The 27,391-nt window shown below is 40.0% G+C and overlaps 1 protein-coding gene across 2 annotated transcripts in view; it reads left to right on the forward strand.

Moving 5' to 3' along the window:
* FAM151B (family with sequence similarity 151 member B) overlaps nucleotides 1-27,391 on the forward strand; it is a 630,819-nt gene that overhangs the window by 157,624 nt on the left and 445,804 nt on the right. For both annotated transcript variants that reach the window (XM_044064232.1, XM_044064231.1), the window contains exon 2: nucleotides 21,779-21,876. In XM_044064232.1, the coding sequence (XP_043920167.1) occupies nucleotides 21,855-21,876 (22 nt within the window). In that variant the 5' untranslated portion in view covers nucleotides 21,779-21,854. The remainder of the gene's footprint in view (nucleotides 1-21,778; nucleotides 21,877-27,391) is intronic.

The raw sequence follows: 27,391 nt of genomic DNA on the forward strand, positions 1-27,391 counted from the left end.
ATTTTCTTAGCAAAGGTCTTCAAGCATTATTCAATAGTACATAAACGCTACAAATACCAAAACGGTCTTTAAAACTTTAAAATGTTATAAAATTGATTTACTTAAAAAATAGCTGAGAAAATCATGTAAACCCCAGAATTATGCTAATAAAAAATATTTTTCCATTTAAAATCCACAAGTTTGTCTGTTAATTCCCATTTGCATTTATATTTATATTTATATTTGCATATAAAAAAACAAAAAAGACAACTTAAACTGCATTGGATTATTATTCAACAAACTGCTTGGTTTTTAAAGCGTTAGCTGAGTTATTGGCTTTAAAATCAGCATGTTGCATTTTTTAGTATCAGTCCTTGACGTATATACCATTAGGAATTACAATGAGAGAAATACACTATATTGGCATTTGCCTCAATGTAGTAATTAAAAAAAACGTTTAATTTGGAGAAAATATTGCAGTCAACCCCGGGTGGGTTGTGGAAAGCTAAACTGGAATCCAAGGAGGTATATTGGCAGATAAAGTTAAATACAATGCAACCACCAAGGTTGAATGATAATATTTCATTGAACAGTAGTACATTAACACTGAAAGTAGTTAACATTTGAACTTGCTAAACTGATTGATATGGTAAAAGACAGTATGCAGTGTTGAAGGTCACACACATTTTTTAAGAATGATCATATATTTTAATAATGAATATATAATTAGTTTTAGTGAGAAATGGAAGCATATAACATAATTATATATGTTGTTAATGTTATGTGTATAATGGAAACTAATATATATGTTTTGTGTTTCATGCTGCAAGATAAATATTTTTTAGCTAATGCTTTTTAACTAATGCTTTTAAAATTAATGTACAAGTATGAACAAAATGTTTTAGCATTTTAACATTATTATATTTACTTATTATTATATGTATAAATTATTTATGTATTCAGGAATTTTACTGGACAGTTCGTTTTACATCATTAAATTACAAGAGTGTATATGTTAGGTAATTTGCATGATTTATTAGTTCTGATGAAGTTCCTTTGTGGAACAATAGAACTAAGCTATTATTTTTAATTTTGTTTGGAATACATGGCTATTTTATATAAACGTATACATTTTGACATTGGTGCATTTACTGGCATTTTGTTTGTGGATTTACAGTTTGTTTATGCTGGCTGGTGATTTTTAACATAATTTTTACTGCTAATTTTATGCCTTTTCTAAGTGAGCATAAACTCCTTTGTGAAGCTGACTGATGTGCCAGTGTCTGAGCTGGTGCTGTCATAGGGGAATTTTGAGAGTTTGGTGTATAATTGTATGAGGATGTCTTTTTAAAGTCCTTAAATTCAGAGATGCTGGCTTTGGAGATTTTGAAGGTAAATGTCATAAGTTTATGGTCTGACTTAACTGGGAAAGAACAGACCAGGGGAATGGTATATGTAGAGGTTGCATGTGTGAGGACTAGAGCTAGAATATTATGTCCTCTTGTGGGTTTATTAGCTATCTGTTCCAGGGAATTTTTGTTAATTAAATCCAGGAATGCCTGGGCATAACCTACATTGAATGTATGGGTGCTCCAGTTAACTGGGGGGGGGGGGGGTAGTCAAAGTATCCCAGAAATCGAGTTCTTGTTAAAAGGAAGTTCTTGTCATACTTTTAGAAATCTTGCATGATTGTCTGGGAACATGGAGAGTGTCCTGCAGCAGGCTGTAAGTTAGTAGTTTTTATTATTTATGGTGATCTAGAGTTCTATGAATTCTTTTTTTATGGATCATTGAGAATCTGTCTGGAGGTGATATGATCACTGACAAATATGGAGATGCCGCCACAGTTACCATCAATCCTGAAGGCATGATAGACACAAAATCCAGGTATGAAATGAGATTTATTTATATTTAAACCAAGTCTCAGTAATTATACAAACATGGATATGGGCCAGATGCAGTAGAACATTAAGAACACGCTGTTTGCTGCTGAAACTTATGGCATTGAGAAGGCCCACTTCATTGTGGTCCTTGGTGGTGTTTGATAAATGTGCTATATTGCAATGTCCATTAACTGGACTGTGCCTAAAAACTGCATTATAGGGACAGCAAAGGCTTTAATCAGTATGTAGAAACCTTTGAAAGAGAGATGCAGACTATACCTTACAAAGCAAGTTGGACAATCAGTCATTTCATCCCATAGACATACTGCACCCCCCTAGAATGATACTACCTATTCAGCCAGTTGTTGAAGGCAATTATCTTTTCTTTGAACATAGGAATCATTCTTGGTGAAGGAGGGAGTCCATTTGGACAGTTGTCTTACCTGCATTTGTCAAATGCATGGAAAGTTCTGACATCTCTGTTTCTGCATGTCCCTCATGGTTTTGCATCCCAGGTCATTCACCCCCATATGGACCACTACCATGTTGTAGTCATAGTTGCCCTGGAAAAGGGTCTTTAGGGCCCTTGTAAAGTCAGAAATCCTGAAAGGCTACTAAATGTTATTCTGTCCTTGTCCAACCTCATGGTTTGGGAATCTGTTTGCCTCACAACTGTGTCACCAATGAGTAAAGTATTTTTTGTTAGTAGGGTGTTTAGGAGTACAAGATTGGGAGCAGTTTGATGCTTGGTGGCGTAATGCTGTAGATGTGCGTAGACGAGATGCACAGAGAATTTCTGAATTAGCCTATTCTTACTAGTTCTAGGAGGTTTTGGTAGGATTTTTTAACAACCTCAGTATATGATATTTTAATGTGATTTTGTTAAGAATGTGGTGGTGGTGATGTTGAAGGTTTGAGAGTACGGGGCTCACAGTACATGGTTTTCTTGGTTTTTACATGAGAGATATGGCACCAATTTAAAAACTTACACCTCTCACAGACAGTTATTAATGTTAAGCAAGAGATTTTTTTTAAATCTGTGAGCATAAAGTAGTTACTGTACTGCTTGAGGACATTAAGTGCTAGTTGGCTAGCAACAGAAGGCAAAGTTGGATGCTTTCATAATTGAAATTCTTGGAGTATTAGATGCAGAAGTGCACTAGTAAGGTAAATGTGGCTAAGTAGCTTAATTTTATTTAATTTAATTTCATTTTTGGAAAAGACTACAGGCTGAATTACTTGTATGGACTAAGTAGGCTAATTATAGTTTGTAGAACAGTGCACAACCTAAACTAAAAGAAAGAGATGGCTTTGTAAGGGAAGTTAGAGTGTATATCTGCATGTTGTAAGTGAAGGAAGATAGCAATTGGTGGGCTTGAGAGTAGGAGACTATAAGAGATCATTTTAATAAAAGCAGCTGTCTTGCTTCCAGCACTACTCTACACAAATGACAAGTATTTATTGGCAGAGAGAGCAGGGATTCAGTTTCACAAACAGAGGGAACAGCTAGTCTCGATTTGTAGTGCAGCAGTAGCTCAAGACTTCAAATATCTATACATAGTGTGGCTTGGAGGAATCTACTCATCAATGTGGAAGACAAATAAAAACATTTTTTGTAGAATAGTACAGATATTGGGAAAAAACTCATATCAAGTCACCTGCATCTATATCATACTGATTGCAACTCTACTGCTCACAATGCAGCCCAGCATATAAACCTTACATTTAAAACAAGTATCTGTGATTCAAACAAAGCCCCTGTAACTCAACAGTCAATAACAGTTGCACTTACAAACTGCCTCCAAGTGATCACACCTGTTGGACTTCTCTGGCTGTCTCCTCTCTCACTAGGAAAAAGCAAGGTTTCATTCTAACAGCTGTATCACTTTAACAGTAGAAATACAGTGCAGCTATTAATGGGAATTTGTTGAAATAAGAGCTTAAAATAGCTTAAAACACAACACAGTTGTGAGAGGGTTTGAATGCGGACAATGATAAAATAAAATAACTGAAATTGATAAAAACTGATAGCTTGAACTGGCAAAATAGCTTAAATGATAAAAAGAGCTTGAGTCAGATAAAAACATCTAAAAAAATAAAACTGGTAAAAAGCAAAGAAAATCACTAGAAAAATCTTATCAAGTTATTGCTAGGCTTGGAGAGCAGCAGCAGGTGGGTTGGAAAGCTTGGAAATCAACTGGATATGGCTTTAAAACAAGTGCCAATGATCTACAAGCCCTAAAGTTAACTTCATGGTTTCTCCAATTTTAATGGTAGACAGAAATTCCAGACTTTCCTCTCTGGTTGTTCCCATAGTTACTTCTTAATAAAAACAATCAACCAAAAAGATTTATAAAATCAAGTGGAGAAGGTTTTCTATTTGGGCTTTATCAAAGGGACTGCATCCCTTTTCTGCCCCAATATATTGGATTTTCTTTCAGAGCCTTTTCACTAATGATCTAGTTCTTCTACCATCAAAGTACAAATGGCTGCTATATCCAATTTTCACATAGGGCGTGATGACACTTCCATTGCTTCTGTTAGAATCTCCAAGCCTTCCCTCAAAGGAGCTTTTTTACTGAGGTCTCCATTTAGGGAACTAGTTCCCTATGTGATGTCACAGTCATGCTTCGGGTATTAACTCAGAAACCCTTTGAACCATCAGTGGATCTTAAACATCTTTCTTGGAAAACAGTTTTTCTAATTGCTATTACATCTGCTAAAAGAATTTCTGAATTACAAGCGCTCTCATACAGATCATATTTCTTCATTTTCCATAAAGGGAAGAGTGTCAATAAGAACAAATCCTTCCTTTCTCCTAAAGATGACATCCAAAGCAAATTTAAGTCCATTGATTTGCCAGTCTTTTTTCCCAATTTCTATAACAGAGGTGAACATCTGCTACATACCCTAGATGTTCACAGACAGCTCAGGTTCTACTTACACCATACCAAAGATATCAGAAAGTCAGATCAACTGTTTGTGTCATTTTCTAATGTAAAATTGGGAAGACATGTCTAACAGATTCTTACCTCAGCACTGAAATAAATAGGACATGCTGGAGGGACAGATTCATAACCCAGAAGCTCCCTTCACTCTGGAATAAAATCCCAGTCCAGGTTAGGCAGAGTCCCACATTGACTCTCTTCAAGAGGAATCTTGATGAGTGGATGGGTGATCGTAGGTTTACCCCGGGTATCACTTCTGTGTCACTGTTAGACAGAGGCACAGTATACTAACCTCGAAAAAGGGCATAGCAAAATTATTTTAAAATGGGTGGCGAAAGCCAAACACACTCTGGCTAGGCTATAAATGCCCTAGGGCAGGTAGCCTAGTATGAACCTATGAACCTAAGGTATAATTTCCAAATGGCTTTCAGTCTGTATTTCCTTTGTATATAAGTATCAGTGTTTATCCCTGCATATGAAATCAAAAACCCATTCCATTAGGATAATGGCTGCCTCTGCAGTATTCATGAAAACAGTTCCCATACATGACATTTGTGCAGTAGCAACTTGGCCAACAGTTCATATGTTTATATTCCATTGCAAACTGGATGTGCAATCCAGAGCTTGCACATTCTTTGGTTCTACCATTCTCAGAAATGCCCTTCCTTGTTACCAGCCAGGTCCTTTTCAGGCAGCTTGGGAATCTGACCCAAATGTTGACTCGGACAACATTGGATAAGAAATTTATGTACTTACCATAACAATAGATCAGTGTTGTGTCTTTTTGCCTGGTTCAACATCCCTCTCTCCTTCCCCTTCCAAATTGTCATTTATAAGATTCTGGGGCTCGCACAGGCCTCAACCCAAACCCTGCTTGCTTTAGGTGACATCACCCATAACCATATGTTTAGTAAGATATTGACTTTATTCTATAAGGGTTGTTATACTTTTCAAGTAAACTTCTCTATAGTTAGCAAGAGTCAGCAAATTCGACCTGAGGTAAATTAGGTAGAAGGGGGAGTATTATGGGTAAGGAAGGAGACTCGATCATGAGACACACTGATGTCCTTCTCACCAGGCTGAGTAAGGAGAAAGTCATGGTCAGTTACTTTGCAGGAGCTAGGATCTGCCACATTACGCATGCACTCAGGTCATTGGACCACAAGTACCAGTATGATTCAGCCATAGTCCATGTGGGAGTAAATGACCTGAGATGTACCTCCCTAGACTGTATAAAGAGAGACATCATAGAGCTCTCAGAATATGTGTCTCAGGCTGGTATGAGCCTGGCATTGAAAAATGTACCTCCTTAGACTGTCATTCAAAGGTGCAATATCCCTTTTCTGCCCCAATATATTGGATTTTCTTTCAGAGCCTTTTCACTAATGATCTAGTTCTTCTACCATCAAAGTACAAATGGCTGCTATATCCAATTTTCACATAGGTGATGACACTTCCATTGCTTCTGTTAACTACTTCCTGAAAGAGCTTTAATTATAGTTTGTAGAACAGTGCACAACCTAAACTAAAAGAAAGAGATGGCTTTGTAAGGGAAGTTAGAGTGTATATCTGCATGTTGTAAGTGAAGGAAGATAGCAATTGGTGGGCTTGAGAGTAGGAGACTATAAGAGATCATTTTAATAAAAGCAGCTGTCTTGCTTCCAGCACTACTCTACACAAATGACAAGTATTTATTGGCAGAGAGAGCAGGGATTCAGTTTCACAAACAGAGGGAACAGCTAGTCTCGATTTGTAGTGCAGCAGTAGCTCAAGACTTCAAATATCTATACATAGTGTGGCTTTGAGGAATCTACTCATCAATGTGGAAGACAAATAAAAACATTTTTTGTAGAATAGTACAGATATTGGGAAAAAACTCATATCAAGTCACCTGCATCTATATCATACTGGTTGCAACTCTACTGCTCACAATGCAGCCCAGCATATAAACCTTACATTTAAAACAAGTATCTGTGATTCAAACAAAGCCCCTGTAACTCAACAGTCAATAACAGTTGCACTTACAAACTGCCTCCAAGTGATCACACCTGTTGGACTTCTCTGGCTGTCTCCTCTCTCACTAGGAAAAAGCAAGGTTTCATTCTAACAGCTGTATCACTTTAACATTAGAAATACAGTGCAGCTATTAATGGGAATTTGTTGAAATAAGAGCTTAAAATAGCTTAAAACACAACACAGTTGTGAGAGGGTTTGAATGCGGACAATGATAAAATAAAATAACTGAAATTGATAAAAACTGATAGCTTAAACTGGCAAAATAGCTTAAATGATAAAAAGAGCTTGAGTCAGATAAAACATCTAAAAAATAAAACTGGTAAAAGCAAAGAAAATCACTAGAAAAATCTTATCAAGTTATTGCTAGGCTTGGAGAGCAGCAGCAGGTGGGTTGGAAAGCTTGGAAATCAACTGGATATGGCTTTAAAACAAGTGCCAATGATCTACAAGCCCTAAAGTTAACTTCATGGTTTCTCCAATTTTAATGGTAGACAGAAATTCCAGACTTTCCTCTCTGGTTGTTCCCATAGTTACTTCTTAATAAAAACAATCAACCAAAAAGATTTATAAAATCAAGTGGAGAAGGTTTTCTATTTGGGCTTTATCAAAGGGACTGCATCCCTTTTCTGCCCCCCCCCCCCAATATATTGGATTTTCTTTCAGAGCCTTTTCACTAATGATCTAGTTCTTCTACCATCAAAGTACAAATGGCTGCTATATCCAATTTTCACATAGGGCGTGATGACACTTCCATTGCTTCTGTTAGAATCTCCAAGCCTTCCCTCAAAGGAGCTTTTTTACTGAGGTCTCCATTTAGGGAACTAGTTCCCTATGTGATGTCACAGTCATGCTTCGGGTATTAACTCAGAAACCCTTTGAACCATCAGTGGATCTTAAACATCTTTCTTGGAAAACAGTTTTTCTAATTGCTATTACATCTGCTAAAAGAATTTCTGAATTACAAGCGCTCTCATACAGATCACATTTCTTCAATTGGACCACAAGTACCAGTATGATTCAGCCATAGTCCATGTGGGAGTAAATGACCTGAGATGTACCTCCCTAGACTGTATAAAGAGAGACATCATAGAGCTCTCAGAATATGTGTCTCAGACTGGTATGAGCCTGGCCATTGAGCAGCTTTTTATCTTCTCCAAGGATGATGCCACAATATGAACAAAAGATGACTGACTTTAATAATTGGCTTAGTTTCTGGTGTCATTCTAAAGGGGTGCAATATTTGTCAGCTTGGAAGGATATGGTCAACAGACCATGCTGCTTTGCCAGGGATGGTCTATACCTCTCCACTCTAGGCTTTTGAATATTAGCAAAATCATTATTTTCCCCCATAGTGCCTTTTTTAGGCAGTGCCAAACTAAAAGTACTTCTGACATAGCAAATCAAAACCAAGACAATCTAAAGGTATTACTGTTCAGTGCTATGAGTCTGAATAAAAAAACTCCACTCCCTAGAAGCTCTATTCAGTCTAGAGAATGCTGATGTCTGTGAGGTCACTGAGACATGGTTTAAAGCCTCAGAGAGCACACCAACAGTGCAAGGTTATAATGCCTTCCACACATTTAGACCAGCTACTACACAGACAGGGACTAAAGGTGGAGGTGTCTCTATTTGCATCAATGATAAATATACCTCGAGGCTGGTCAAACAGGACAATGTACTTGAGCAGCTTCATGTTCAAATCATCATAGGCAAAATCCAATGTCACTTCCTTGTCATCTAAAGGTCCCCCTCTATGACCCAGAAAACCCATATCATGTATTTAAACTTATTAGAAACACTGATCATACAATACCATATTCATGGGCGACTTTAATTACCCCACTATTAACTGGGAATCCTATACAACACCAAATGTACATCAGAGAGATTCCTGGATTTTGTAAACACAAACTCCCTGAACCAGATAGTCAATACACCAACCAGGGGTGCAGCTATACTGGATCTGGTCCTCACTAATATGGGAGAGTGCTGCACACCTCCTACTGTAATGTCTTCCCTGGTAAGATCATACCATAAAATGGTGTCCTTTGAAGTAATAGTAAAACCTGGATCCCCAGCTAAATCTGGACTATTCAAGAACTTCTCTAAGGCTAACTTCCTGCTATTAACTGATAACCTGGCAAATTTTCAAGCCCTTATAAACCCTGAGAACACTGCTACCTATGCAGAACTGTTTATAGAAATGCTGTACAGGCATATTAATAGCTGCATAGAGGCAGCTGTACCCACCAGGAAGAAATACAGAACTAACTGAAAAAATAAATCACCCAAATACAGAACTAACTGAAAAAATAAATCACCCAACGCTTCCTAGAATTTATAAACTCAAACACCCTGGATTAACTGGTCAACGCCCTCACCAGAGGGAAGAACATATTGGACCTGGTCATCACCAACATGGGTGACCGGTGCTCCACACCTGACGTCAACCCCTCGCTGGTTAGATCAGACCATAGACTAATCACTCTGGATATTCACATTTCACCCCCAACCCCAATCAAAGAAACCACCGTGAAAAACATTTCAAAAGAAAACTTCACGTTGCTTAAGACCGAGGTGGAAAGGTTCACAGCCCCCACGCCAATGGACAGTGCTGTCCAAGCTGCTGAAACCTATACAAAGGCACTCTATGATCATCTGCAGGAATGCATGGATCGTGCTATCCCAAGTAAAACCAAGACTCACTCCTCCAAGAAAAGGAAACCAGTCTGGTGGACCCCTGCCATAAACAAGCTCTACAATAGAAGGAGGAAACTAGTACAGATAAGAGCAAAATCCCTAGAAGTAAAGACATCCCTGATCAGTATCAGCAAGAAACTATGATCACTCATGAAATCATCCAAGACTAGCTTCGAAAGAAAAATTGCCAAGGACTCCAAAGATAACTGCAAAGCGTTCTTTAGCTATGTCAAGAACCTAAGTAGGAAACTCTCAGACCTGCTCTGAGTTGGTGCAGAATGGCACAAAATGCACTAAACCGACTGATATTGCCAACATTTTGGCAGACAGGTTCAGTGCAAACTTCACACCCCTCTCTCCCCCTAAAGGGCCCATAACCATACCAGAAGAATGTAAGGCCCTGGCAATCACCGACACACAGGTTAAAACAGCCCTATCCAAAACCACAGCCTCAATGGGACCAGACAGTGTCCCAGGCTGTGTTTTACAAGAGCTCCAAAATGAACTAACCCCTCACCTAAACACACTGTTCACACTCAGCCTCTCTACAGGCTACGTACCCATAGAGTTGCACACAGCAACAGTTATCCCACTCCACAAAGGTGGCGCCACAATGGACCCCAGGAACTATCGCCCTATAAGCCTGACTAGCCTGGTCTGCAAGGCTATGGAGCACATCATCATGGAACTCATTAACAGAGACATTGGGAACTTCCAAACTTTGGACCCCACCCAGTTTAGCTTTGTTAAGGACAGATCGTGCCTCCTAAACCTGGTGGACTTCTTTCAGACAGTTACCAAGACATTAGATAAATTTAAGGAGGTCCACACAGCCTACCTAGACCTCGCAAAGGCTTTTGACACCATTCCCCATTCTGGTATTATAGACAAACTCACCAACCTGAACATTGGGTTGCAAATTGGCTCATGGACAGAACCCACATGGTGAGAGTTGCAGACTCTAGGTCCGACTGTAAACCGGTTACAATGGCATCCCCCAGGGCTCAGTCCTAGGACCCCTGCTGTTCGGTATATACTTCTCAGAGGTACAGGCAAGCACAGGAGGACTTTGGCTGACCAAGTTCGCAGACGACTGCAAACTAGGGGCCAAAATTGATTCTCCGGCTGATACAGACACCCTCCAGAAGGGTCTCACTGAGACGGATACCTGGTGTCAAAATCATGGCCTCAAGCTGAATGCCAAAAAGTGCATAGTCATGTCCTTTGGAAAAAACAAAGTACCCGCAAACTACCACATAGGTGGTAGTCCCCTAAATACAGAAAAAGTAATAAGGGATCTGGAGACCCAAGTAGATAATAATCTCTCCTTTGATAATCATATTGCCAAGGTGGTTAGAAAATCCTTCTACGTGGCCCACCTAATCTCAAAAGGGTTCTCACCCAGAACGAAGAAGGTTATTGTGCCTCTCTACTCCTCACTTATTAGACTCATTATAGAATACAATGCCTCATTTGGGATGTACCTTACAACACACCTGCAGCAGATGGAAAGACCACAAAAGTACCTCACCAAGAGGATTACTGGCTTCAAACAGATGACCTATGCAGCCCGACTAAAGAAACTCCAGCTGTACTTGGTTGCATACCGCTTAGTCAGAGGTGATCTCTGCTTGACAAACAAGGCCATGTCCAACCCAGAATTGATGGATATGCTCCAGCTAAAAAAAAAACAAATCCCTGAGAGCCACACTCTCTAGGGATATACCTTACCACAACGATAAATAGGACGTGCTGGAGGGATAGATTCCTGACCCAGAGACTCCCTGTGCTTTGGAACAAGATTCCAGTATACATCAGGCAGAGCCCCTCACTAGCACTCTTCAAGAGAAATCTGGATGGGTGGATGGGAAACAGAAAATTTACCCAGGGGATCACTGCAGTGGCTCTGCTGGACAGAGGCACAGGGAACTAATTGCTCTGCTGGTGAGAGGCACAGGGAACTAATCTAAGGGGGTGGAGTAAGCCAACACACTCTGGCTAGGCTTATAAATGCCCTTGGGCAGATAGCCTAGTACTTACCTATGAACCTATGAACCCTGATAGAATCACAAAATCAGCAGGCTGTATAACAGAAGGAAGAAAATCATGGCAAAAATTAGGAGGTACAGCTCCCAGCAGGATAAAAGCACTCTCATCAGCTAAACAAACATCTCAGGACAAATAAAGTCTACCAAAGCCAAATTTGGGGAGAATTTGGCCTCCCAGCCCAAGGACAACCACAGGGCATTCTTTAGCTTTGTCTGCAACCTCAAAGGCAGTACACAATTGTGTGCAGAGCTCATTGTAAATGGAGCCACCTATACTGAGCCAGAAGATATAGCAAACCTACGGGCTGATAAATTCAGCAACAACTTTATCCATCTCTCCCCCCTTAACCTTCCCTCAGGAAATACCATCAAATATAACTTCCCCTTCTATCATTAGGGAACAGGTTCCTAATGCTCTGTCTAAGGCCAAGAACACTAAGTCAATGGGCCCAGACAGTATCCCAGGATGCCTTCTAAGTAACATGAAACATAATCTATCAGAGCCTCTGGAATTGCTATTTAACTATAAACTTCAAACAGGCTTTGTGCCACATGAATGGAGAACAGTCATCCCTCTGCACAAAGGTGGGCCATGTACAGACCCTAGAAACTACAGACCCATAAGTCTCACTAGTTGTATATGTAAAGCCATGGAAAGAATTATCATGGAAATTATCAATAGTGATATAGTAAACCTGCAGACATTGGACCCAATGCAGTTTGGTTTTGTTAAGAGCAGATCATGTGTACTCAGCCTGGTGGACTTCTTTGAGAAGGTCACCAAAGCAGTGGATGAGGGCAAAATGGTTCACACTGCCTACCTTGACCTGGCCAAGGCATTTGATATGATACCCCACTCGGGCATTGTTGACAAACTCAAGAGGTTGGGTACAAATTTGTGTGTCACTCGGTGGATAGCCAACTGGCTCATAGATAGGACCCAGGAAGTTAGAACTGGGGAGGCCACCTCTACAAAGACACCATTCACAATTGGAGTCCCACAGGGATCAGTCCTTGGACCGCTCTTTTTTGGCATTTATGTCTCTGAAATCAAGGCCAATGTCAGTGGTCTCTGGCTGGCTAAATTTGCAGATGATTGGAAATTAAGAGCTGTCATTGAATCCCACACTGACACAAATGTTTACCAGGAGGGGCTGACACAGACAAACAACTGGTTTCAGAGCCATGGACTAAAACTAAATGCCAAGAAATGCACAATAGTATCCTTTGGGAAGTCATCCACCACTGGTAACTGTCATAGTGACAACACACCCCTTAGAGATGACCCAGTATCAGGGAGTGAGGAACACACATAGATAGTAATCTAGCCTTTCACCATCACGTCTACAGTAGTGAGGAAATCCTTCTATATTGCACAGCTTATAAAGGTATTGTGTCTAAGTCCAAGGAAGTCATTGTTCCACTGTATTCGGCACTCATCAGACCTATCATCGAGTACAATGGCCCCTTTGGTATGTGCCTAAGCAGGCATATCCAACAACTGGAATGTCCACAGAAATTCCTCTCTAAAAGAATATAGAGCATAAGTAAAATGTCATTTAAAGACCTCCTCAAGACTCTATCCCTGTATTCTGTCTCCTACAGGCTTTTGAGGGGAGATCTGTGCCTCATATACAGGGTGTTGTCAGACCCCATGCTGATGGACATACTGCATATCTGCAAAACAAACAGCACCAGAATTACCCATTCTGAAGATTTAAACCTTACCTGTGATATAAATAGAACCTGCTGGAGTGACGGGTACATATCCAGGATTACCCCATCTCTGGAATAGGCTCCCCATCCATGTGAAGCATAGGTTCATAGGTTCATAGGTTGGTACTAGGCTATCAGCCCTAGGGCCTATACAAGCCTAGCCATAACAATTCCCTGGCTATTTCTTCCCACACTATTTACTTCCCTGGACCCCTGTCTAGCAGGGCGACTGACGTGATCCCTGGGGTGAATTTCCTTTCTCCCATCCAATCATCAAGGTTCCTTTTGAAGAGGACCAAAGAGGCACTCTGCTTGACATGTATGGGCAATCTATTCCAGAGTCTGGGGAGTCTCTGGGTCAGGAACCTATCCCTCCAGCATGTTTTGTTTATTGTGATGACAAGGTTTAGAGCCCTGGGCGTGTGGCTCTGAGGGATTGGGATTTCTTTAAGTGCAGCATGTCCAACAGCTCTGGGTTTGACATGGCCTTGTATGTTAAGCAAAGATCGCCTCTGAGTAGACGATATGCGACAGAGTATAGCTGGAGTTTTTAAGGCGGTCAGCGTGGGCATCTGCTTTAGGCCTGTGATTCTTTTAGTGAGGTATGTCTGTGGCCTTTCCAGTTGTTGCAGATGTCTTGAGAGGTACATACCAAGCGGGCATTGTATTCTATAATGGGTCTAATGAGGGATGAGTACAGTGGGACAATGACCTCCTTTTTCTGGATGAAAAGCCCTTAGTGATGAGGTGTGCCACATAGAAGGATTTCCTGACTGTTGTGGCGATGTGGTTATCGAAGGTGAGACCACTGTCCACCTGTGTCCCTAAGTCTCTTATCAAACTTTCGGTGTTTAGTGTACTGCCACCTATATGGTAATTCACGGATACATGTTTTTTCCCAAAGGGATAACTATACATTTCTTGGCGTTGAGCTTGAGCCCATGGCTCTGGCACCAAGCATCTGTTTCTGTAAGGCCCTTTTGTAGAGTATCCACATCATTTGGGGATTCAATAATGGCTCCCAGTTTGCAGTCATCTGCAAACTTTGATGTCCTTCATGGATGCATCTGCAGTCATAACAACTGGGTTGTCCTGTTGTCAGGCAGCCCTTTCAAAGTCGGGTCGGCTTGGCTGATGTCGCACTTCACCCGGCGTCATCTCTGCTGGTGTATAAAGGCATCACCTCAGTCTTTCTTGCAGCAGAAGCTGTTCGCAAGTGCGGTCGGTCAGATCCAGAGATTACTACTACCGAATACTACGAAGACTTCTAAAAGCTAAGTACCCGTTGGGGACTCTTTCTTGCCTCAGCCGATGTCAGAAAAGTCAATAACTGTTTAACTTGTGGGAAACAAATACCTCATAAAGATTTCTACTCTTACTGTTTGCCTTGTTTAGGCCCAGACCACGACGTAGCAGTCTGTTCCGCCTGTACTTCATTCAACCCGGTCGGAGTTGCCGAACAGTTTTCGGCTCAGATTTTGCGTACATTATGCCGTCGGATCCTCCGACTACCCAAATTGTTAAAAACCGAAACCTTGGTTAAGTGTCTCGGTTTCGGCTGAAACCGAGAAAACTGATCAAAGTACAGCGGAATCAATGACTACTACTGAGGTCCCTACTACCTTACTTGAATCGGCCTCAGAAATTTTACCTTCAACAGTGGTTACTAGTGACTTATCAGACACCATCCCTTTGGATGTATCTACCCCAGCACGTGGTGCTGCTAGGCCTCCTGCAGCCATATCTAGTTCTCAAATGCTTACTCTGGCAGAAGATTTAATATCCTTAATTAGGGGATCTCAATCTCACCCAGACAGGGCCTCTCAGCCCCCAGAAAAGAGACCTAGGGCAGAGCCCCCCGAGCCGGTGTCCTCTGATGATTCTGCGGATGACTCAGACATTGCAGACCAGCCAGAGGCTCCTTTCTCCAATTATGAAGACTCAGATGCTGAAGAATCCATTCCAGCTGCTTCTCCACCAGAAGAATTCTCCTTTGGGGAAACCTTACATGCCATGCGAGAACAATTCCAATGGCAGGAACAGGATTTCTCAGATTCCAGAAAAAGACTTAGGACTTTTCTGCACCTTCCACAACACAGGCCCTTAGCTATACCTCCTGTCCTCCCTGTTGTGGACGATGCATTTAATGATGTTTGCACTGCACCAGATTCCTTACCTCCAGCCCCTGCCAAACCAGATAGATTTTACAGGGTACCAGACACTCATCATCACCTATACAAGGCCCCTCTTGCAGACCCGAAACTATATCCCAGGGCCTAAGGCAGTAGCCTCGACCACAGCAAAAAACCCTATTCCTTCTCAAAGGGAAGCCAGGTCTTTAGATAGATGGGGCAAAAAAGTTTACACCTCTGCTACTCTTTCAGCTAGAGCATTAAACTGTCAGTTTCACATGATACAATACCAAGAGTTTATGCTTGATCAGTTAACTAAAAGCTGTCCTCGGATGACTCTTTAGATAAGAAATATGTATTAGAAATGGTAAATAACATACAGCAGGTTAGTAACCATTCCTTAAAATGTGGCTATGATGCACTGGAGGCTTCATTTAGATCAGCCATGACTGGCACAGTGATAAGAAGACATGCATGGCTGAAGGAACAGGTCTTACGGATCATGTTAAAGCTAAGTTATTAGATGCTCCTATGGATAAGGCCAGTTTGTTTGGTACACCTGCCCAGCAGGAAATGAAGAAAATGGAAGAAAAGGCAAAATCTGTACAAACAGTTAAAGATTTCTTGCAGGTTCAGCCCCCAAGGTTTAGCAGGAACTGGCCTGCCAAAAATTGGTCCTTTCCTGACTCCACAAGATCCCAAAGGGCCAGGAATAGACATTCCAGAGGCAGAAATCAATCCAGAAGGGGTGCCTACAGAGGACGACAGTGGCAAGGTAATAACAGAGGCACAGACACAGCCACTACCACTACAACAGCACAAGCACAATGACTTGATTCTTACCCCGCCTACCATGGAACAAATAGCAGCACCATTAGGCGGAAAATTAACCTTATTTTCAAAGAACTGGCACTATATCACAAAAGACAAGTGGATTTTGCAAACCATAGACCAAGGTTACCGGTTCCACTTCCACACTTTACCAGTCAAAAGAGGAATGCCAAACCTGCCTCCAAATCAAAAAACAGAAGCTCTACAGCAGATAATGCAATTAACAAAGATGAGAGCTGTGGAAAGAGTACCAAAAACAGAACAAGGCAAAGGATTCTACTCCAGACTATTCCTAGTTCCAAGAAAGGAAAAAGTTGGAGACCTATTCTCGACCTGTCCACCTTAAATACATACATCATTGTCCCAAAATTCAAAATGCTGACCCTACAGCAACTTCTTCCCATGCTGGGCAAGGAGTGTTGGCTGGTAACTCTAGCTCTCAAGGAGGCATACCTGCGTCCCCATTCGACCAATTTGCAGAAGATACCTCAGATTTCTTGCAGGATCAGAGCACTATCAATTCTCAGCATTGCCCTTTGGCTTATCTACAGAGTATTCACAAAATGCCTGGCATCAGTACGCCCACTGCAGGCTACAGGAATCCAAATTTATCCATACCTGGACGATTGCCTGCTACAAGGGGACAACAAAAGCAAGCTGACAACAGATTTACAAAGGGTCATTTACTTGCTACAAGCACTGGGATACACAGTCAATTTACAGAAGTCAAGGCTGATACCATCCCAAACAAGGACATTCTTGGAATTGGACACAGTAAAACAAATGGCATTCTAACTGCAGAAAACAAAAAGAACTTCCTCTTTACTTCTTGGCACTAACAAGACAGAACAAGCTAACAGCAAGAAAAGTTCTGCAGGCCTTGGGCTTCATGGCATCATGCATAATCTTGGTTCCACATGCCAGACTACATATGAGGAAATTACAGTGGTATCTAAAGAATTTATGGTCCCAACACAGGCACAGCCTAGAAGCAGAAATTCCACTAATCCCATGCCTAAAACAGGAGTTCCTATGGTGGGCACAAGCATGCCAGTCAAACCCAGGCCTACCCTTTCACAACTATCAAGCAAGCCAAACCATCACAACAGACGCCTCAGACCTAGGATGGGGGCTCACATGCTGGACAAATGCGCATAAGGATTGTGGACAGGACCAGCTTCACCTGCACATCAACCTAAAAGAAATGCTGGCAGTAAAACTGGCAATCCAGAAATTCAGACCATTTCTCAAAGAAGGCCACTTGATGATAAGGACAGACAACACCACAGTCATGTGGTACATCAACAAACAGGGAGGCACTCATTCATACCCCCTATGCAGAATGACTTTGGACCTTTGGAACCTGGCACTCAGCTACAACATCCAGTTACAGGCAATATTTGTACCGGGAAAGGAGAATACTCTAGCAGACATGTTAAGCAGAACCACCTCGGATGCTCACGAATGGATGCTACACCCGGACATCTTCAAGACCATCTCAAAGAAATGGGGAATGCCTCAGATAGATCTATTCGCATCACCTCTCAATCACCAGCTCAAAAAGTTCTGCACAAGGACTTTCCACCCACTTGCATGGAAAGTGGATTCGCTCTCCTTCAGCTGGAAAGATCTGACAGCATATGCATTCCCACCTCTTCCCTTGATACACAAGGTATTACTAAAAATCAAGGAGGAACGTCCAAGGATAATCCTAATAGCTCCAAACTGGCCAAGACAACACTGGTACCCATTGCTGAGGAGCATGTCTCGGGAAAATATGTGGTCAATACCCCTGATGCCTTTGATGTTAACTCAGAACAACTACAGCATCATGCATCCAAACCTAAAAACTTTGCAACTGACTGCATGGAACATCACATAGCAGCAACTAATCCAGAACTTTCCCAAAGGGTTAAAGACATTATCCTTGAAGCCCAGACCTTCAACAAGAAGGAACTATGCAGGAAAATGGAAAAGGTTTGTCATTTGGAGTGCTGAAAGAGGAAAAGATGTGTCGAATATAGATATTGCTAACATTCTGGAGTATTTGGCAGAGCTTCTACATACAGGCCTGTCCTATTCCTCCATCAAGATACGCATCAGCTATTTCAGCAGAATACAGCTTTGATCCACCTGTCTTTTCACATCCTTTACTCAGGCAGTTCCTCAGAGGGATCAATAATGTAAAACCTCCTAGGAAACCACCATTGCCAGCTTGGGATTTGAACTTTGTGCTAGAAAAGTTGACACTGCACCTTTGAACCAGCAGCATCAGCAGACCTACAGCATCTATAAAACTGCCTTCCTACTAGCAATAACCTCAGCAAGGAGGGTTTCTGAACTTCAGGCCCTAATGGCAGTACAACCCTTCCTAATCTTCCACCAAGATAGAGTGTCCATGAGGACTAATCCTTCATTTATGCCTAAGGTAGTATCCAGAGTGTCTTTAAACCAGGCAATCCACCTACCTACCTTCTTCCCAACCCACAAAACAGAGGGAAAGAATGCTGCATACCTTGGATGTACATAGACAGCTACGCTACTACCTGGACAGAACAAAAAGTAACAGAAAAACTGACCAGCTTTTTGTAGCCTATGCAACAGGAAGGGAAGGAAAAGCTATTTCCAAACAGACAATCTCCAAATGGATAGGAAATTGCATACGATTCTGTTACTCCTTTCATGGAAAACCAATTCCACAGAACATAAGGCCTCATTCTACAAGGGCAACAGCCACTACCACAGCCTTCTTCCGTGGAGTGGCAACCAAGGACATCATTGAGGCGGCTACTTGGACCTCCGTGCATACATTTGCCAAGCATTATAATTTACCTCTGTATTCCAGATCCCGAGCAGGTTTTGCCACTGCTGTACTGCAAGGGATCTTAACCACACCATAATCTATTCTTCCTCCTCCCTAGTTGGCTATGGTATTCTACCCAGTTGTTATGACTGCAGATGCATCCATGAAGGACATAGTACAGTTTTGTACCTACCATAAATGTAGATGTCCGAACTGGATAGCATCTGCAGTCAGGATTACCCTCCCTCCTTCCCTCCTAGGGTATTTACCCTCCTAATAGCTAGCTGGTGGGGGAGTCTCTTATGGTGTATTTGTTTGTATATATGTACATACATGCTTATTTTTGTGTTTGCCTTCTATCTTTTTGGAAACATTGGCATTTATCCAAATTTTAGCCTTCCAAGAGGGCACCTGGCATCTGGGGCAAGAAACACTGAGGAAAATGGCATCGGCTGATGCCTTTATACCCGAAGACCAGCAGAGATGACGGTCAGTGAAGTGCGCATCAGTCAAGCCGGACGACTTTGGGACCTCCCCCCGACGGGCTGCCTGCTGATCCACAGGACAACCCAGTTGTTATGACTGCAGATGCTATCCAGTTCGGACATCTACATTTATGGTAGGTACAAAACTGTACTTTATCCAGAGTCCCTTAGTGTTGGCCTGTACTTCAGAGAAGTAGATGCCAAACAAGAGCGGTCCCAGGACTGAACCCTGAGGTACTCCACTTGTCACTTGTCTGGAGCTGGATTTGGAGTCGGCTACTTTTACAGTGTGGGTTCTATCAGTAAGCCAGTTAGCAACCCATTGGGTGACGTAGGGATTAATGCCCAGCTTAGTAAGTTTATCTATGATTCCAGAGTTGGGAATGGTGTCAAAGGCCTTGGCAAGGTCTAGATAGGCTGTGTGGACCACCTTACTCTTGTCCATGTTTCTGAAGACTGATTCGAAGAAGTCAATCAAGTTCAGGAGACAAGATCGGCCCTTCACTAACCCAAACTGGGTGGGGTCCAGTATTTGAAGGTTGCCAATGTCTTTGTTTATAAGTTCCATGATAATACGCTTCATGGCCCTGCAGATAAGGCTTGTCAGACTGATGGGATGGTAGTTTCCGGGATCCAAGGTGGATCCCCCTTGTGGAGTGGGATAACTATAGCTGTGCGCCACTCAGTGGGCACAAAACCTGAGGTGAGCAGACTTCCTCTCTAACTCAACTGAAGTCCAACCTGGACAATTGGATGGGGAACAGGAAATTCATCCCTGGTTTGGCACCTATGTCTCTAATGGACACAGGCAACCTGTAAAGGGTTCATCTCCTAGGCCTTAGCTTATAAATGTTTCATCTCCCAAGCCCCTGCTTACACTTTTCAAGGGTATCAGAACTTGTCAGAGATTTGGGATGCATGGCTAGGCTTAAAAATGCCCTTGCAGTCATTAGCCTAGTAAACACCTATGAACCTATGAATCTGTATTACAGTCAGCTAGTTTAATTAAGGAATGTTTCATTTGTTTCCACATTATTTTATTTATTTATTTGTTTTACTTTGTTAACCTACTTTGCCTTGTTGGGTAATGCCTGCATATGGAAGTTACATGAGTTTCATGAGTAATATTATGTTATTTCTATTGTATATGCACTTCTGTACAAAATGGTAAAAATTAACTGTGTATTTACAAATTAATTTGTAAATAATATACATTTATATCATTCACAAATAGTCCTGTTTAGTAGCTATCTGTTTACTAGCTATTTACTGTTTTAAAGTATCCACCAATTGCCCTATATGAAGTATCTCTTTACCAGAAGAACCTAGAAATCTTAATCCTGTCTTCTACAATAAAATTTGTTTTAAAAAAAAGCAATGTTACAATTTATGTAACAATTTGAGTACAAATATGCACTCTGTATTCGCCATAAAAACAATTACAGTTGCCCCGGTGGTGTAGAGGGATAACACACTGGCTACAACCCAGGCAACCTGGGTTTATTTAGCAGCTCAGACAACTGACAGAGTAACAGGGAGAATGAACATGCTTATCTCTGGAGGAAAGGGATGTGCTTAGGCATCACTCAATGAGATTTGGCAGAGGCCAGATTGCAGACAGAGGGAAAAGAGAGAAAGAAAGAAAAAGACATGAGGCCATCCTGCAGCTGAGGATGGGACATGCTCTAAATGGCCCTTCCACTGCCCACCCAGCCTACAGGTACAGTGTCAGCATGGTCAAATGATGGTATCTACAACAGTCCCTCTCTTCACTTCCCTGCTAGCAGGGTACCTTTCCCAGAGTGACCCTGCTTGAGGTGTTGTGGCCACTTTAGTACAGGACTTCTCCCAGTCTGGAGACCTTACTGGCAAAACAAACACTGGGGCTCCTCCATGGATGGGATTTGTGGCTGAGATAATTGGGCTGGCAGAGGTGGCTTGACAGTCGTAGCTGATGTGGAAGAAAAAAATACAGAAGAAAAAACAGCTATAAGCTAACCTCTGATGCAGTGTTATGAATGTTCTGGATTTTGAACTATGCTGTTGTGCTCTATAGAGAACCTCAAAATAACTATTTAAAAGACACCATAAAGCAAGATTTAAAACAATGATGTACACCAGTGGACTTCTCACATAAGAACCACTTTTTAAGTAACCACTTAATTTACAGTAACTAATTATCTGTGGCAAAATATTTTATTTCTGAAAGTTATTAATTTCTTTGTTTGTCATTTTAGCTATGTGAAACTTTGGCAACAATTGACCTACCTTTGGAATTGATTTTTGGCAGGTTCTTTGTTTTGAGCCACAGACATGACTGCATCTAATAAAACAGGTATGTTGTACCAAATATATATAAAAATGCAAATGTATGTTAGATAACACACAGAGCAAAAATCAGTTCAAGTACTTTTCTGCAAAATTTTAAACTATCAGCACACCAACAGTTCATTTTAAACAGTAAGGACAGAGTGGGGCAGGATGGAGGGGACACAGGCAGCAGAAATAGAGACTAAATCCTCCCTGTAACTAAAAAGTGTTTTTTGTTTGTTTGCAGAGGGGGTTGTAGATACATGGAATGGACTATATGAATGGGTGGTGGAGTGGAGTCCAATTCAAAAGAGCATGGAAAAGATAGAAAAAGAGTAAGAGGACAGTAGGAAAGGAGGAGAGTGGAAATGTTACGTGGACTATGTCTCCTTCTGCCTTCAGGCAGATATAATGTAATGAAATGAGTGTATAATCTGTTTATCATATGAGTACACATCCATCAGGAGGAGGAACTGAGTCTCTTGACATGGTGATGCTTAAAATCCTGGAAGCACAGCTTCATTCCTCTCCATAATGATACTGAGAGAACAACAAAATCAGCTAAAGTAGATCATGACATGAACTTTTGTAGTAGAGGGCTCACTATGCCAGTGAATGAAATATATAGAGGTCCGTGCTTTTTGCTTTTAGCCTTTGCATTGCTTTCCATTTCCCTGTTGATTTGTTGTTGAAGATGTGTTGCAAGTTTGTATGTGTACAGAAAAATGCAGATAATAAAATAATAAATAATATATAAAAAAAAAACAAAAAGCAAACTTGTAAAAACTAACATAAGTAAATAAAACCAAGTAAATATTGGCAGAAAACTGTTTTATTCAAAACATAAACCTGTTTAAAAAATCGGTAAGCGCTTTCATGGACAAGCCACTTCATCAGACCTTGTACCATCATACAAACAGCTGTTTTTAAATACCTTGTATAAATAATAATCAACCAATAAAATCAGATTATGTGTATCATATGACACTCATTTAAATGGTCTCCTATTCTTCAATCTGTGTTTTAAAGAAACCCCATCATTCAAACCCCCTTCCCTATTGGCTTGTAGCCTCAAAATCCAAGTCAATTCCCTATCTTCAGTACGATTATTGGTATCCCCCATTCTACCTTCATCCTTCAGTAAATCAATAACAAAAAACTTAAATGTGTGTGCAGTGGTTGTGCATATTACGTGATGTGCTACAGAACTGTTGGTATCACCCTGCCGTATAGCTCTCACATGTTCTCTCATTCTTTCCATTAAAGTACGGTTAGTCTTGCCAACAGAAAACTGTTGGCAAGTTTGACATTGCGCTATGTAAACTAGATGTTTGGACCCACAGGTGGCTTTAACCTTCAATTTATATTCTTTGCCTGTCCTTGGATGTATAAAAATATCATCAGTATTAATATATCTACAAAAATTACAATTCATACAAGGGGTAGTTCCTACTCTCCTTTCACTATCCACTTCTCTTTTCCATAACATAACATTCTCTTTAATGTACTTCTACTTTTAGATACAAATGTAGGTTCTGTGCCTATACAGGTATTGACCTCTTTGTCAGATCTCAGAATGTGCCAATTTCTTCTGACAACATCACATATATCAGCTACATTATCAGAATAGGGTAATACAATACCTAATGCCTTCCTAGTATAGTCATCATTACTAATATTATATTCTAAGTCTCTTCTAACAGAGGAATAATAGGGTGCAGCCACGTTGCCCCTCAAAGTTAGGACATGGTCAAGTTGCCCTTGTATTTCACTTCTACTATAACCCCTCTCTAAAAATTCAGTCTTTGACATGTTTACTTGTTCCCAAAAAATGGAGTCATCATTATTCAATCTTGATAGTCTAATAAATTGCACCCCTTATGATATTCCTATAAACATGGGGAGGGTGTAGACTGTTATGATGTAAGATATGATTCCTATGACATTCTTTTCTAAATCTCGATGTAACCAAACCTCTGTGGAAATCTTTAGAAATGTAAATGTCAAGGAAATCTATCTCATAAGTGGATGCTTTCATAGAAAATCTAAGAAAGTCTGTCATTATATGTAAATATGTTACAAAATCTCTCAAACTATCTAAGTCCCCTTTCCATAAAATAAAAATATTGTCAACAAAACATCGATAAAACTCAATAAGTAAGGTGAACTCATTATTACTTATTACATAAAGGGACTCCCAATGTGCCAATACAGCATTAGCATAACTGTTGGCACATGGGGTCCCCATGGCTACACCCTTCTTTTGCATAAAATATCTCTTGGAAAACATAAACACATTATTCTCCAATATTGTTTCAACAAATAAACACAGCACGTCCCTCTTGAAGGATTATAGGTACTATGACTTAATAAAAATGTCTTCATGAAATCTATACCGATGTTGTTGGGAATCACCGTAAAAAGTGAAGAAATATCTAATGTTACAAATAAAAAATCTTCCGCAGTTATATCTAGATTCCTGCTAATGTCATATAAATCTATAAGAAATTGCTTAGAATCTCTTAAAAAAGTTCCATAGTTATTCAACACGGGTCTCAATTGTTTCTCAACATAAACTGACATTAATTCCATTACCCACCCTCCGCCTGATACTGTCAGCCTCAAAGGTGGTCTTATAGGATCTTTATGAATCTTTGGTAAGGCTTGAAAGGTGGGGATCAATGGTAATTCAACCAAGCAATATTTATAGACATCTTCAGTAATGCTGTAGCTCAATAAACAGTCATATAACACATTATGTCTATTATCACCACCATCAGAGGCTGAAACTACTAATTGTCTTAGAAAACCTAGTATGTTTTGCCTTAATTTGTATCCAGCTGTAGAAGTGTTTTGCCAAGCTTGTGAAGATGATTTAGACAGATTGTATAATGAATCTATGCCATGTTTAAATAGGAATAAGATGTTTTTTAACTTGACTGTAGAAGAAAAAGATGCTTTATTAGTATTACAGTCTGACAAAACTATTTGCATTAAACAAACTGATAAAGGAGGGGCGGTGGTGATAATGGACGTTGCATTATGAATTTACAGTCACTGAAATGTTACAGGATGTTGAGACATATGATGTAATAAAATATCATCATGTAGTTAAGATTATCACAAATGTTCATAACGTGTTATATGATTGTTTATTGAGCTACATCATTGATGAAGATGTCTATAAATATTGCTTGGTTGAATTACCATTGATCCCCACCTTTCAAGCCTTATCGAAGATTCATAAAGATCCTATAAGACCACCTTTGAGGCTGGTAGTCAGGCGGAGGGTGGGGAATGGAATTAACGTCAGTTTATGTTGAGAAACAATTGAGACCTGTGTTTAATAACTATGGAACTGTTTTAAGAGATTCTAAGCAATTCCTTATAGATTTATACAATATAAGCAGGAATATAGATATAACTGCGGAAGATTTTTTATTTGTAACATTAGATATTTCTTCACTTTTTATGGTGATTCCCAATAACGTCGGTATAGATTTTATGAAGACATTTTTGTTAAGTCATAATACCTATAGTCCTTCAAGAGGGGATGTGCTGTGTTTATTTGTTGAAACAATATTGGAGAATAATGTGTTTATGTTTTCCAAGAGATATTTTAAGCAAAAGAAGGGTGTAGCCATGGATTTGAGCTGGAGATCCCCAGACTGATGGTCAGAGAGGGTGTTTTTAAATAAATTACATGATAGGCTACCATTTTTGTTGTTGGCAGTTTCTGAGAAACAGTGTCAGCTCATTCTCAACAAACTGGAAAACTACTTTCCATACTTAAGGTGGAAATAGAAGTAAGATGTGTAATGTTGAATGTTACATACATTGGCAAGTGGATTTATGTCTATGCTTCATAAGTGTTTTACCACAAACAGAAACAACAATTTTGTTCATGTTGTGAACCTTTAGGTTTAACTCTTTAACTTAGTCTGCTAGAAAACAGCAATATTTGGTAACATCACCTTGACGACTGATTTGTTTACAAGTTGAAAGGAAGAGACATTCTCTGTGCATAAAATTCATGTTGGAATAAAGTCTGCCATATATAGGGTTGAGATGCCATATATAGGGTTGAGAGTTTGAGATCACTTGATTTTAGACTCACCGAATATTTGAGCCAACTAGGTTTAGTTTAGCTGTGGTAGTAGTAGTTCATCATTAAGCTGATTTTGAGGTCAGTACTGACATAGCTTTCAATTTTGCTGTGCCACAGCATTTGGTTCTCTAGTTTGTTTTTTGCTAGGTGCAGTCTTTGTGGAGTCTGCATGTCCCCCTGTCCACATGGATTTTCACCAGGGTTTTGGGTATGGTCTTACATTCCAAAGACATTACTATAGGATTGATAAGCTTCTAAATTGCCCACACACACACACACACACACACACACACACACACACACACACACACACACACACACACACACACACACATGTTTATATGTATTTATTTATTTGGAATATGAATTCAGAGAAGCCTCCTGAATTTTTCTACATTGCTGTTAATAAATGGACTGATAGGAACAGAAAGAAGTAAATGTCCTGCACTAATTGCTTGTGTTTTTCATACCAGTGTAATTTAATTAAGTTTACAAAGAAAGTGGAAAAAGTGCCAAAAGTAAACTGATAACCAAAAATAAGGCACTGGAAGGTTCACCAGAATAAAATCCACTGTTTTATTGATTGCACACAATGTTATAAAACGTAAAGCACATCCAGAACGCATTAACTGTATCACCACGTTTTCGTCACAAAAACTTCTTCAAATGAGCATACCAACTTCTGAAACCCCTTTATATACAAAAACATCCCCAATTAATCAATTAACAAACTGTTATACTTTTAAAAACACAGTGCAAAAAACTATATACACAAACAATGAAACACATTAAGTACAGAAGTGCATAGAAAATCATTTGTTGGTCAAGCAGGAATCTTGTAAAAAACATACATTATTTAAAGTTTGTAAAAACTTGTAAACAAAAACTAAATATTTAATAGTGACTGGTTAGTTCTTAATAGTCTGGTACCATATGTGCAAGATATGTGTAGAACAATAGAAAATTCTTCATTTAACTCCATACCTAAATTTATATTTTATCTTCATGAAGTATTATACAGAGACTTTAATTGGACAAATTTAACTTCAAAGTTATATAAAATTATTATTAGCTACAAAACAAATTCTAACCAGAAATTTTGGAATTTTATCAATAAAGATTGTTCATTGTTGTTAACCAAGGAATCAAAAATAAACATACTATATTCTATTAAGTTAACTTCAAATATGCAAAGTTGGAGAATCTTTGCATGGAAATTCTTGCATAGAGCCTTTTACACCCGTAATAAAATAGCTAGATTTAAAAGTACTAATGAGGCAATATGCTGGAGATGTAATCTAAAATGTAATGCTGATTAGTCACATATTATATATGACTGTACTCATATTAAAAAAAATTGGGAGGATATTGGTGAATTTCTGCAAGCCATTTTACTGACTCTTTCATTTTGTCAAAGTCATTCATTCTTCTG

The sequence above is a fragment of the Protopterus annectens genome, chromosome 2.part2, assembly GCF_019279795.1.
Source record: "Protopterus annectens isolate FY-2018-M chromosome 2.part2, PAN1.0, whole genome shotgun sequence".
NCBI classification, from domain to species: domain Eukaryota; kingdom Metazoa; phylum Chordata; order Ceratodontiformes; family Protopteridae; genus Protopterus; species Protopterus annectens.